The following is a 13,853-nucleotide window of genomic DNA, read 5'->3' on the forward strand; positions in this document are numbered from 1 at the left end:
GTTTTGGTGAAAATTTGGCACATTATGCCTTCTGAAATCAATGATAAGATAATGTTTCAAAACATTAGGCCTTTCAAAGCTTTTCCACGTAAAAAAAGGAATGAGGACAAAGAATGTGAGAAAAGGCCAAGTGAAATAGATATGAGTTAGCTTTCTTCTTCTACCAACTTAGCATTTCAAGATATAGAATATGGAATTTCAAAGATGAAGAATTGTAGTTTTTACTATTAAGAAATGTTTCATCCTATGATGTGCTCTAACCTATAAATTGGTGAATCATTTCACAATCAATTTATGTTACAAGACAGAAAGTGTGATCATGAGAACTGCAAGCTGTTCCCTCATAGTGTTCTTTATTCTGCTGGTTGAGTCAGTGAATTCTCTCAACCGTAGCAGTTTTCCTGTGAATTTCTTATTTGGGGTTGCCTCTTCTTCTTACCAGGTTCTTGTTTTGTCTAATAAAGCACATTTTATTGTTCAAAATTTTTTGTTCTGTCTTATTTGATTTCATGGTGTGACAAGTATGAAGGTGCAGCAAGTGAAGGGGGTAGAGGACCAAGTATATGGGACACTTTTACTCACAAATATCCATGTAAATGGCATCATCTATGATCTTTCTTGTGCTTTTGCTACTTTTTCTTTAATTTTGAGTTTCCCAAAGTTGGTAATCCTCCATGACTTTTGTAAACTACCACTCTTCACAATTTTCTCTTTGCTGTTGCAAGAAATTTGCCCCATTAGATTATAAAATATGATCCTTTTTGTTAAACTGAGCTTTCTTTCTTTGTTCATCCATGACAAATTAACCAGTTTTATTGGAAGATTGCCAAAATTTTCTTTGGTTTTACTTTTTTAACTTGTAAGGCTTTTTTTTTTTTGATGAATGAGTTCTTGAGCATGTTAACTTGGTTTAACATCACCTTGTTAACTGTGACACCTTTTAGCAGATAGGATAAAGGATCAAAGTAGTGGAGACCTTGTTGTTGATTCTTATCACCGTTACAAGGTATTTCTCAGTCTCCTCAACATGTGCATGTGGTGATGAATGAAGCATTTTTTTCTCTAAAATGTTTGAGCAAACAATTTGGCAGGAAGATGTAGGTATAATGAAGGACATAGGATTTGATGCATACAGATTCTCTATCTCATGGTCTAGGATTCTACCTGGTGAGAACTTAGCAGGAATATTCAATTCACTTTTTCTTTTTATCCTCAATGCAATAGCTTTCTAGTTTTGGTAACTTGTGTATCAACTACTATACTTTTTAGGTCAAAACTTTGATCAAATTCCTTGTGTGCTCTTAAGTGTTGTTTTCTAGCCAAACTTAGAGTTTTACCTTTAAAAACAAGTCTGATTATTGGAGAAAAGTACTGAAAACATGTATGAAATTTGATGTCTCTTCTGTTTACATCATTTTTAAACAACATTAAATTGAGATAACATGTGATTCAATATTTGTCATGTGTTTGGTTTAGGTGGAAGGCTGAAGGGAGGTACAAACAGAGAGGGCATCACATATTACAACAATCTTATCAATGAACTGCTATCAAATGGTCTGTGATTAAGTCTTTTCATTTGCATGTGCCCAAGTTTGATATTTCTCACTGTTGACATAAATCTTGTTTAAACCAATAATCACAGGGCTGCAACCCTTTGTAACTCTATTTCATTGGGATCTCCCTCAAGCCCTTGAAGATGAATATGGTGGATTTCTAAGCCCCAATATTGTGTGAGTAGTTTTCTTAACAAAATTTAGAGAAAAAATATGCACATGGTCTCCCTTAGTAAATGGTGCAAAATATGTCTGCAGGAAGGATTTTGCAGACTATGCAGAGGTATGCTTCAGAGAATTTGGTGATAGAGTGAAGCACTGGATCACTTTAAATGAGCCAGTCACCTTCACCACACAGGGTTATGGAAATGGATTATTTGCACCAGGAAGATGCTCCAAGTGGTTGCCTTCCAACTGCAGTGAAGGTGATTCTAGCACTGAGCCCTATCTTGTTACTCACCACCAGATTCTTGCTCATGCAGCTGCTGTCAAAGTCTATAGAGACAAGTACCAGGTTACCATGTTTTCAACTATTTTTGACACTAACTAAAATCACAAAATAGTTTCTGATAAATTGGTAGGGATAAATTCAACTGGGATGCTTATGTTTTACTTAGATTTCTCAAAAAGGACAAATTGGGATAACGTTGAACTCTCCATGGATAATGCCACTTTCCCAGTCAAAAGAAGACATCAATGCTGCATTCAGGGCCATTGTTTTCTTGTATGACTGGTAACTTTTCCATTTTGTTTTCTTATTTTAACTCCACATATATGCAGTGATTATTTATTGTTAATATAGACTTAATAATATAACATTAGAAAATAGCTCATATATCAGTAGTGTGAAATTTTCATTCTAAAAGGCTTTTACAGTGATCCAAATCGAATTAGGATTCTCTGCTGGGTTTTTTTGGTGTTATCTGCCAAGCATTCCTCTGCTAAGCATTAATAATACACTGAAAACACAGGAAAGGAAAACCCAGTGGAGAATCCAAATTCAAATCAAACTGGTAAAATATTTTCCTTTTTGGAGAAAATCTGTCAAATAGATCAGTGGACCTAACTCATTACTTTTTTTATTATTATTATTTTAAGGTTTATGGAGGCACTAAATTCTGGATCATACCCTGTTGAAATGGTTAATAACATTGGTGAAAGATTGCCAAAATTTTCAATGGAACAGTCGTTGATGGCCAAAGGATCCTTTGATTTCTTAGGACTTAACTACTACACTGCAGCTTATGCAGCCAATGTCCCTTGCACAAGAGAAAACCAAACCATGTTCACAGATTCATGTGTGTTTCTCACATGTAAGACTCAATAGGTGAAATATATATATTTTTGTTTCAGTTTGATTCTTCATATGTTTCACAATCCTTTTACTTACTCAAAATTTTCATTTCTTGCAACAGCAACAAGACATGGAGTGCGGATTGGTCCACAGGTAAATGCATACCTATATATATATATATATATATATATATATATACACACACACAGAGAGAGAGAGAGAGAGAGAGAATTGTCTGTCTAAGTGGTCACCCTGACAAACCATCAATTTTGATACCAATGATGTTTTTCTTCCTCTTTAGAAGAGTTTTTATTAGAGAGATATTATATACATGTGACATGAGTTTAATCTATATAAGAAATTGACACTATCTTTAACCCAAAACCTCAAGACACTAGATTTATGGATCTTTTATCTTATGTGGTGTTTAACTTTATCGTTTCTACCTAACATGAGACTTAAACTCACACTTCGATTATTCTCAATAATATGGGATGAGATAACTGTTAGAATACCTTCCGCTTTAAAGATTCAATTTCATTGTGCAAACACATCTTATCCTCAAGATTGAAAAAAGAACAATTTATGTAAGAAAGTGTGAAATTTGCAGGCTGCCTCAAACTGGTTATACATTTATCCTAGAGGAATTCAGGATCTTTTACTCTACACAAAGGAAAAGTTTAACAATCCAGTCATATACATAACAGAGAATGGTAAGTTCTCACCACTAACAAGATCATGTTTTCATCTTCACTAGTAAGACATTTGTTGAATGAACACAGGAGTTGATGAAGTGAATGACAATGCAAAATCACTTGAGGACAATATGAGAATAGACTACATCAGTAACCATCTTGCTTATGTTCAGAGTGCCATAGAGTGAGTTTCTTGTGCAGTGTTCCACTTTTTATTTGTTCAAGAAATTTGTTACTCCCTCAAACTAAGACAAACACATTTTGCAGAAATGGTGTCAATGTCAAAGGCTACTTTGCATGGTCATTGTTGGACAATTTTGAATGGGCAGATGGTTTTTCTGTTAGATTTGGAATCATTTATGTTGATTTTAAGGATGGATTGAGCAGATATCCTAAGAAATCAGCTCAGTGGTTCAAAAAGTTTCTACATTGATTGAATCAATCTTGTAATAATGTAGTCTTACAATTGTATCAAGTTTGTGATCCTCTCTGTTATCTCAGAATCACAATCCAGTGAAGAATTCTCCAAAGGTCACATGATCATGCACACAATCTTAATTCTGATGTTAACAAAAGTTTTTCTTAAAGAGATATTATTTGTTGAATTCTGATTGTATTTTATAACATTTGAAACAGATATGCTTTGTAATGCTTGTTGTATGTTTATTAACAAGCCCCAAACTGTTATCTGTCACTACAATATTGTTTTCAGATTGATTCGTATTTTGTCAAGTCAGTGCACCTGGAATGAATTTCTCAGCCACAAACCTTTTTGCAAGGGAACTGGAAAAATTGTATCTGTATGGTGTAAATAACCCCTCCTTTTCTTTTGTAATATTAAGTCTTTTTTTGTTTCATATTTTCCACTACGGCTTAGACAATATGATGGATGGAGTTTCAATGATAGTGTGATCCACGTAACTTTTTTATTCATGTTAATTATACTGTTGCCATGTGTTTGGTTTATGAAAGATAGCAGTGGTAGTGGTGGTGTGGATATGGTTGGTGATGGAAGTTTATTGTCAGTATTTGGATTTCCAAGATCTTGTTACATGTTTATGTTGCTTTTAGGGATTTTATTAACTAAATACTTGAAATTTGTAATTTTAATATCACTGTTTAATGAGAGAAGAAGGTAAATTATCATGATTCTTAACTTACTGATAAAGCAAAAGATGATTCTGAACTCTGTCTGTGAACTTTTTAGTAATTTTTTTTTATCTTTTTTTAATTGTAATTTTTTAGTAAAATTATCTTTTAAAAATGTATTTTTGTGTATAACCTATGCTTGTTTTTTTTCTCTCTTAAATTTTAGTCGCATATATTCTTTTATTCTCCAAATTTAATTTGAAAATTGTTATTTTCCTCTGGAAAATCCAAAGAACGGATAAAAAAACAAAACAATGATATCATTGTAAAGAGATAAAATGCTGAGGCATGTAAACGTTTCATGTGTATTAAAATTAATCAGTGATCAATTGGAAGCTCACATTGTTCCATTTCTTGGGTAAAAAATGAAACAACAATTCAGTTTCTTGCGCCAGAAAAACTGTATGAATGTGATCCAGTTTAAGAAAAATGTTTTGAACTTTTGATTACGATCTTCAACAATGAAAGTTTTCATTTCTTTCCCTTGAGATTGATCACTGCAAGCTCTTGTTCAACATACTCTCCTGCACACAGAGGTGGATATTTGCTTGCAAGTGGCAACTCTGCAAAATGTCCCAATGGCTTCAGAACTGCATCTGATGCTATGTGAGCAAACAACTACATGAACACACAAATGTTATCAGCCAATATAACTCTGACAAGTCCATTTTATAAACTCCTTTTTTCTTAGTTTGAAGAATAATCATCCATTCCTCACTCACCGTTGAAGAGACTCTCCATAAGCTACGATTCTGCTCTTGTGCTAAATTAATTGCATCAATTGTCCTCTTTGTAGCAACAACCTCATGCATTCCAGCTATGCAATCCCCCCCAGTTAACCATTCTATCTGTATTTTAAACCAAAAAAGAAAATACAAAAGAACATATATGATTCAGAGTCAATCATATTTTATCATAAAGGACTGTCAAGTTTTGATCTCAAAAGGAAAGTGAAATCATGAGACAACTAACATTGCTGAACTGAACACTTTAAAAAAAGAAAAGACAGAATTAGAAAACTTGTAAGGTTATTCCATCAGAAAGGCAGGAAATATGAGAGGACAAGGAATCAAGTACATGTTCAAGCTGCAATATAAACTTTAATTTCCTTCTCATGAAATATCAGCAAATTTTAGTAATTTTGAATTACCTGTTTTCCTGTCTGAATAAGAAGACATCCTATTGGAACCTTTACTTCAACTTTTTGTCCATTTCTTAACCAGATGTTTAAACCAGGAAATCTGCTTCTACCATGAATAGTTAGGAAGTTAAGGTCATAGTGATATCCTGCAAAAACAGTTCCCTCCTGGCCATATTTTTGAAGGTCACTACCGGTTGGCGCCAACAGGTGTGGGCCCTAGTACATGGTAAAGAGAGAAAATACGTTATACAATCACTAGCATTCAATTCTACTTGTAATTACTAGAACTATGAAAGTAAGAATATGGTTTAGCTTACCATTAAATTCTACTTGTTCATAATGCTAAAAGGGTATTGGCCAATAAAATGCATTATTACAAAAGATATGACATTTTTAGCCCATTTGGTGGCTGTATCATGGAAAAATTAAGTTAACAAAGATGCTCCTTTTGTTATTAAAGTAACAGAAGTGGCAGAACAGTGCATAAAGCACCAGTGTAGGGAACACTAGCATTCTATTAAACTGGAAAAGTAAGGCACTGATACTTTTGAACCAGCTAAGACTGAGAAAATTTATCACAGAACTTGTGCTTTCCTTTTTTACAAAAGAGATTTGTGCAATATATCTATTGCACATGTAGGCCATCCAGTTCCCTTTGAAGGTGTCAAAGAAAATGCATGTCTTGCTGGATACAAATATAATTTTAAACAATAAAAACTATCAAAAAGTTATAGTAAGTACATCAAATGAAAAAAAAAGTTGCAACTCAGACAAAAAAACTGTAACAGAAACTGGGGAACCTTTACTTTCATGTTGAGAAATCGACAATACTAACATAAGATGCTTATGATGATGCACTGAGTCAAAAGGAAATGCCTGTTAGTAATAAAATCAATGAGCTGAAATTGTTAATTTGTGTCTAGCGTTGATTTTGTGCTAAAATCTATCTTGAAGTGTTTGCTCGTCATGACATATAAGTTTTTTTGCCTTATTATAGGTAAGTAATCGCCATGAAGCAATAGATGTCCTTACCAGCTTCATAAGAGAAGTGAATGCATCCTTTGGAAGACCAAACCCAATAGCTGCCATTTCAGCAACAACCTAAGGAACAAATATACACATTTAGATCACCACATATAAGAAATGAAAAAAAAAATAATAATGACTGACTTCAATTGCTGCTATCATTTTGTATCCCCAAGAATCCATAGTTTCTTTCCATTCAGGGAAACCTTCGGGTATTACTGGCTCAGCATTCAGTTCCTGTATAATTTAGATGATCGTTAGGATTAGGAACACGGTATCATCTGTCATTTCTCTTTATAGACAAGAATTGAACAGCATAAGACCTGAAAACGGGTATTTAATGGTCGAGGACCAATCCTCCAAAAGTATCGCCATTTGAGATCGGGCCCAACAGGAGTGTGAGGCTGGTTTTCTTTAGGCATTGCTTTTAGTTTTTCTTGCATCTCTTCATCAACCAAGCTTCTTGGAACTTCAACTCTCTCTGGTGTAACCCCAACCTGTTGCAGCCATTTGAAGCACCATTTATCATTACCATTACTTAAGGATCATTTTGCCATCAAAATTGCCAGGATGAATCACAAAAACTACCATAAAGTGATCCACAAGCCACAGAACAGAAGGCAGGCCCTAACCACTGATGGTCCTTGTTCTGTTTCAAAATGGATGCTTGTATTTACCATTTTCATTGTTTGTAAAATCCCCACAATTTGCACCAAGAATAAAGGACCTCAAGCCAAAACAATCTAGAACAGCCCCACACAAAGACATTATACAATTAAATTCTCACCCAAAACGATAAATCACAAGTACATCCACCACCGATAAACCTCAATTACCAGATAATATTTACGGAGTTAAAATAATGTAAACTCTAAAAAGTCATGCCAATTCCAGGAAGAAAAGAACCTAACTCAACACAAATTACATAGATAAAAGAAAGAAGAAAACTCAAAATTAGTCACCAAAACCATATATCTTAGTAACTTGAATCACTAGATTTATAAAATCTCCACTCCATTCCCAACTGCATAAAAAGAGGTTCCATTCAGCTCATTGTGATAAAAAAGCAAAAAACAAAAAATGAAATACAGAACTTCGCAAAAGAAGGATAATTCTCAAAATGAAAGAATATGTTAAGAATTTTATAAAAGCGGAGACTAAAGCATTGGAAACTTCTGATCTTAGCACTGCGATAAGGGGATTGGATTTGATTCTTCCAAAGAAAACAAGAGTATTTGACCATATTCGATTCCAACACATTCATGATTCGTTGCCCACATCCATATAATATCAACAATTGATTTTCTCAACACAAGATAGTTAACAAAGAAAGCCATCAGGTAATATTCCAATATTCGTGATTTGTTATGCAGGTCCGCCTAATGCCAACAACTGATTAAGATTATTTATTCTACCTTTACTCAATCGATTCAATCCAACGAAAAAGCCACCCCACCACGCCCCAAAAGGGGATATGAAATATTTGACAAGAAAAACATTGTGTAATGTTTGATTCTCACAAAAAACTAAAGCATCATCTACCACCTTCAAGGCCTGTTTAGTAGAATTGAGTAAAGCTTAAATCCAGACTTCTGGTATGATCGAATTAAAGTTGAAAGAGTTCAAAAGCAGTCTTGCTTTTTCAAAACAACATTTTTTTTTTCCTTCTTCAATTCAGTACTGGAATTCGCTGTCGTGCATTCACAGAAGCGCTTTGCAAACTTCAAACCAAACATGGCCTAAGATGATTTTCTCAGTACGGCATTATTCATTATACCTTTACTCAAATGAAAACGCACCCTAGAAGGGGAAGAACGTCAATGGCTCCAAATTGGATTAAAAGAAAGAAACTTTAGAGGGAAAAAAACGACCCTTTACCTGGTAATGCAAGTGGGGTCTCTCGTGGAGGAGTTTGAAGTGGTGGGGCTTGGAGAAGTAGCGTTCCATCATGTCAATGAAGCGATCGTTGTCTTGGACGGTGCAGCGAGGATCCTTCACGAGCAGCGCGCCGGTCTCCCTAAGCGTGCGGCTGACCTCGGCACAGAGGTGTGGGTCCCATTCGCCGGAGAGACAGGGAGAGAGATCTATGACGGGGAGATCCATTGAAGTGTAGGAGATGGCGGGAGAGTGAAGAGATTTACTGCAACAGTGACTACAGAAGCTGCGTCTTTAATCTCTTTCTTTCAGAGAGAGAAGGAGAGAGAAATTTTTTTGAACAATTTCAGAGAGCATCATTATGTCAAAGTTTTTTCCTATGAATAATTTGAGAAACAAAAACATGATCCATCTCTGCATGTGGAATTCATTCACTCAGTTTGAAACTAAGAAAGAAAACACTTTTTTTCTTCTTAGTTTGGTTGATATAAAAATGGAAAAAAAAAACTTTCAGGAAATCGATTTAATTTTTTCTTCAAATTTTCGAATTTTTTTAAAAAATTTCTCTCATTTTTCATTTTTTTTTCTCCATTACCAATCATAATTTTGCTTTACCTATCACAAGGAGAATTTATAGGTTAGAATTAAAATATGAGCTCACAATTCTTTGTACCTGAATTTTTTAACACTTATCAAAAGTGTATGATCCTAAGACCTTGTTCTCTTGAGTGGATTTGAGAAGATTTGAAGAAAAAAAATTTGTCGTTTATTTGAGTCAATTTGAAGGTAGATGAGAGTGAATTTAGAAGTAAATTTTTTTAATTTGTCACGTCAATAAAATCCTATACTAATTCTCACAAACTTTACTTCCAAATTCACTCTCATTTACCTCCAAATTCACTCAAATAAACAATAAAAAATTTTATCTTCAAATCCTCTCAAATCCCCTCAAATCCACTCGAGAGAACAAGGCCTAAGTGAATTATCAAAATTTTGTATTATTTTTGTTTGTTTGCTTGTTCATTTTGCTTTCATAAATGTTTGGTGGTGCATGATGTAAATGAGCTTTGAAAAATAATAATGTTTGCGTTTAAAAAAACAAAAGAGTGAGTTCAAACAAAAGAGTGAGTTCTTTGTGAATTTCTTATAAATGTCTCACTAATATCAAATTAGTATCAAAGCTGATTAGATCGAGCATTGGTTTCATGAATTCGTGAAAGAGTTAATGAAAGTTTTCCTTTGAGTGTTTGAGGAATAAGAGAGTTATCATTTTATCAAATTTTATCTTGTATGATCCTAAATTAGACGAAAAACTATATTATAATTATTGGACATTGTTGATGTCCATCCATTTAAAAACTCACGCTATTTGGAGTTTTATTGAACCATATTTACAACAAGAAACTAAGGATATAACTCAAAAAAATGACCAATTGGTGTTATCATAAATTCACCAAGACGTATACTATTCCAATTTTTGACAAAATAGCAAATGCTAAAACAACTAAAGAAGAATAAAATATTTTGAAATTGTTGTACAAAGGAGTATAGAAAGCTCAACAATCCAAATTGTAATATATGCATCCAGAATATGAAAAATATGAGATGTTTGATTTAGAAATTGTGGAACAACATTTTTCACATGTAAGAACCTTTCTAATAAATGGAGGTATATGGAGAAGTTATTCCTAAAAACAAGGTGGTAGAAAAAATTTATTCACCATACCAATGAAGTTTGATTATGTAGTGACTACAATAATGATTCCCACAACACAGACATCATGATAGTTACAAAATTGTAAGGTAACATTCAAAGTCATGTGAATAGAATTATGGAGAAAACTAAAAAAGTAAATAAAAAGACCTTGAAAAGCGAGGTGAATTTTACTAACATAACAAAATCTAGTCAAATTGAAGATAATACACGTCACTAAGGTGAAATAAATTTTAAAGGTAAAGAATGTTGTAATTTCAATCAACAATGGAAAAACAACAATTTCAGAATACTTAATTAAGAAAGAGGTAAACACAATTTTATATCTATCAATCATAGAAGAGGAAGAGAAGACTTCAAAGGAAGGACAAATTTCTCTTGTTACCAATGTAGAAAGTTCGAGCACGAAATTACCGATTATATATTCAAACAACAACAAGCAAATATAATAGAAAATCAATATAAGTATACTTGTGAAAGTTATGATAACTCACATAATTTACTTATAACAGCACAGGTGATGAAAATATTTTATACTTAGATACTGGATTCAACAACCACATATGTGGAAAATATTGATACAAGATCGTCTAGGGAAAAGACTGATCTTCAAAATAAGATATCAATGCTGTGTTTAGGGCCATTGTTTTCTTGTATGACGGGTAATTTTTCAATTTTGTTTTCTTATTTTAACTCCACTATGCAGTGATTATTTATTGTTAATATAGACTTAATAATGTAACATTAGAAAATAGCTCATAGTAGTGTGAAATTTTCGTCTTAAAAGGCTTTTACAGTAATCCAAATCGAATTAGGATTCTCTGCTGGGTATTTTTGGTGTTCCTCTGCTAAGCATTAATAATACAATGAAAACACAGCAAAGGAAAACCCAGTGGAGATTCCAAATTCAAATCAAACTGGTAAAATATTTTCCTTTTTGGAGAAAATCTGTCAAATGGATAAGTGGACCTAACTCAAATTACTTTTTTTTTATTATTATTTTAAGGTTTATGGAGCCACTAAATTCTGGATCATACCCTGTTGAAATGATTAATAACATTGGTGCAAGATTGCCAAAATTTTCAATGGAACAGTCGTTGATGGACAAAAAGTTTCTGCAATTGATTGAATCATTCTTGTAGTTTATAACATTTGTTTACATTGTCCTATTGCTTTTGAGCTTTGATTGTATGATGTTTTAAAATGTTTTGTCCTATCTTAAGAAATATTTATTGGCAAATTTTTCTTGTTTTATTGGTGCTGAATGCTGTCTCACACACAAATCTACTATATAAAGAAGGAAATAAATGTTCTGACAAGCTTTCTAATTTAAGTTAGGATTCCAGTGTACTGTTTTTCAGTATCATAGTTTGTCCACTTCTATTACTGACAACATTTTTAGGAACTAATGTGAAGTACCATAGTATAGGTAGTCTTGATTGCTACATGAATTTGGAGTTCCCTCCAAAATATTTTTTTTTTAAATGATTTTTCCTCCATTATAACTTTCTTATTGGGAGTTATCTCAAGTGAAGCCTGAAGCCTTTTATAAGAAAATATTTTTTCTCAAAAATAAACATCTCACTTTATCATTTTTTTAAAGGGATAATTGCTTCCTTAGTCCTAAGTTTGGTTGAATTGTGTCAAATTCATCCTCACTTTTAAAAAAGTTTCATTTTCGTCCTCACGTGGTATAAAAGTGTCAATTGAATCCAAACATTAAAAATATTTGTGTCAATGTAGTCATCTCCGTTAAATACACCCTAACTGCGTTAAGTGGTTGATTATGTGGCACTAGCTTAGTAAAACGTGGCAAATGAGTCACTAATGACGTGTCAATGGCAAATGAGTCACGTTTAGGGTATTTGTATGTGTGAACGAAAGCAGAACGCGTTTCTGAGTTGAGGAACGGTCAAAAATCGCAATTGGGGCTTTTGAAAGCAGAACGCGTCTGCTGATTTGGAAGCGTTTGGTGATTTGGAATTGCGAAGTGGGTTCCATTCGAAGGTCCATTCGAAGGTACGTGTATGTTTGCTTGGGTTTGGTGTTTGCTTCGTGTGTGTGTTTGCTTTGGTCCATGCGAAGTGGGTTCCATTCGTTGGGTTTATGGTTGCTTTGGTGTGTGTGTTTGCTTCGTGTGTGTGTTTGCTTTTGTTGTGGTCCCCCATAAACTATTATCTCTGTTTGTTGTTGTCCCCCATTATGGGTGTTGTGTGTGGTCCCCCATTGTAGGTTAAAGTCAATCTTTATGCTGTGTTTAGGTTTCTGCCCAAATTTGTTTTAATTGTTTATGCTCTGTGTAAAGTGCTTTGTGGAAGTGTTGTACCCTGATGGGTTGACAGTCGTATCGTGATATGTAAATGTAGTGTTATTTTGGTCAATTAAATGTAGTGTTATTTGGGTAAAGTTAGACTGACATGATTTTTTATATTAGTTTACGATGCCTAACTGTGATGTCGAAGTGGTCTTTCACCATGGGGGCAAATTTGTGAATGATGGGTCATTTAAATATGAGTTTGGTCAAACATCTACTTTAAAAATTGACCCAGATAGATGGAGCTACTTTGAAATTATGTCCATTTTGAAGGAGATGGGCTATATTAATATTAAAGAGTTGTGGTATTCAGTGGGTGGTGGTACTGTGTTAGAAGGAAGGTTAGAACTATTATCCGATGACAAGGGTGCATGTCATCTGGTCAACCTTGCCATTTTGAATGGTCAATCTCACCTGTATGTTGTACACATGGTGTCGGATCCTGAGTACGTTCATATGTTGGGGGAGGGTGAGAAGGCTGTTTTGGGGGAGGGTGTACAGGCTGACAATGATAATTGTGTGGAGGCAGAGGCTGAGGGAGACACTGATGGGGCTGTTTTGGGGGAGGGTGTAGAGGCTGACAATGATAACATTGTGGAGGCAGAGGATGTTGGGGCTGGTTTGGGGGAGGGTGTAGAGGCTGTTAATGATAACTTTGTGGAGGCAGAGGCTGAGGGAGAGGATGTTGGGGCTGGTTTGGGGGAGGGTGTAGAGGCTGTTAATGATAACTTTGTGGAGGCAGAGGCTGAGGGAGAGGATGTTGGGGCTGGTTTGGGGGAGGGTGTAGAGGCTGACAGTGATAACTTTGTGGATGCAGATGGTGAGAGAGAGGATGGGGGACATGATGACTACGATGTTAGAAGTTGGAATGGAGATGAAGAGGATGTGTTCAGTGAAGATGATTTCTGTAACCGTAGTGAGGAAGTTGAAGTGGGTGGACCAAGTGGGAAGTGTCCTCCATTAGAGCATGTACATGACAGAGGTTTATCTGACAATTCTTGGGAATCTGAAAGTTTAGACAGCCTTGTATTAAGTGATTCATCAAATGATGATAGAGACCGTTATGGAAATTTTGGCATTTTTTCATTGCCC

At 34.4% G+C, this 13,853-nt stretch overlaps 2 protein-coding genes across 3 annotated transcripts; one reads left to right on the forward strand and one right to left on the reverse strand.

Moving 5' to 3' along the window:
• Window positions 1-525: 525 nt before the first annotated feature.
• On the forward strand, window positions 526-4,147 carry LOC108320733 (beta-glucosidase 12). 2 transcript variants are annotated; one of them, XM_017552250.2, is made up of 12 exons: window positions 526-592; window positions 948-1,006; window positions 1,092-1,167; window positions 1,477-1,554; window positions 1,643-1,730; window positions 1,812-2,067; window positions 2,171-2,286; window positions 2,652-2,866; window positions 2,969-3,000; window positions 3,458-3,560; window positions 3,630-3,726; window positions 3,810-4,147. In XM_017552250.2, the coding sequence occupies exons 3-12, from the start codon at window positions 1,107-1,109 to the stop codon at window positions 3,973-3,975; spliced, it is 1,212 nt and encodes a 403-aa protein (XP_017407739.1). In that variant the 5' UTR covers window positions 526-592; window positions 948-1,006; window positions 1,092-1,106; the 3' UTR covers window positions 3,976-4,147. The 2 variants fall into 2 exon arrangements, with proteins under 2 accessions (XP_017407739.1, XP_052734387.1); XM_052878427.1 differs by having other exon boundaries at window positions 544-592; window positions 2,171-2,277.
• Window positions 4,148-4,973: 826 nt separating this feature from the next.
• Window positions 4,974-9,185, reverse strand: LOC108320722 (uncharacterized). The gene is made up of 7 exons (XM_017552239.2): window positions 8,737-9,185; window positions 7,182-7,355; window positions 7,003-7,095; window positions 6,865-6,933; window positions 5,842-6,048; window positions 5,414-5,539; window positions 4,974-5,309 (listed from the first exon to the last, which is right to left on the reverse strand). Exons 1-7 carry the CDS (start codon window positions 8,959-8,961, stop codon window positions 5,163-5,165), a joined length of 1,041 nt encoding a protein of 346 aa, XP_017407728.1. The 5' UTR covers window positions 8,962-9,185; the 3' UTR covers window positions 4,974-5,162.
• Window positions 9,186-13,853: the final 4,668 nt, after the last annotated feature.

The sequence above is a fragment of the Vigna angularis genome, chromosome 5 (assembly GCF_016808095.1).
Source record: "Vigna angularis cultivar LongXiaoDou No.4 chromosome 5, ASM1680809v1, whole genome shotgun sequence".
NCBI classification, from domain to species: domain Eukaryota; kingdom Viridiplantae; phylum Streptophyta; class Magnoliopsida; order Fabales; family Fabaceae; genus Vigna; species Vigna angularis.

What these genes read in the sequence shown, in the direction of transcription:
- LOC108320733 (XM_017552250.2), top strand. Translation starts at nt 1,107, where the DNA reads ATGAAGGACATAGGATTTGATGCATACAGATTCTCTATCTCATGGTCT. An exon ending in ATGGTCTAGGATTCTACCTG is followed by an intron (nt 1,168 to 1,476) that starts GTGAGAACTTAG and finishes TGTTTGGTTTAG; the next exon opens with GTGGAAGGCTGAAGGGAGGT. An exon ending in TCTATAGAGACAAGTACCAG is followed by an intron (nt 2,068 to 2,170) that starts GTTACCATGTTT and finishes TGTTTTACTTAG; the next exon opens with ATTTCTCAAAAAGGACAAAT.
- LOC108320722 (XM_017552239.2), bottom strand. Translation starts at nt 8,961, where the DNA reads ATGGATCTCCCCGTCATAGATCTCTCTCCCTGTCTCTCCGGCGAATGG. An exon ending in TTATTCAGACAGGAAAACAG is followed by an intron (nt 5,540 to 5,841) that starts GTAATTCAAAAT and finishes TTTAAAATACAG; the next exon opens with ATAGAATGGTTAACTGGGGG. An exon ending in TATGGAGAGTCTCTTCAACG is followed by an intron (nt 5,310 to 5,413) that starts GTGAGTGAGGAA and finishes GTGTTCATGTAG; the next exon opens with TTGTTTGCTCACATAGCATC.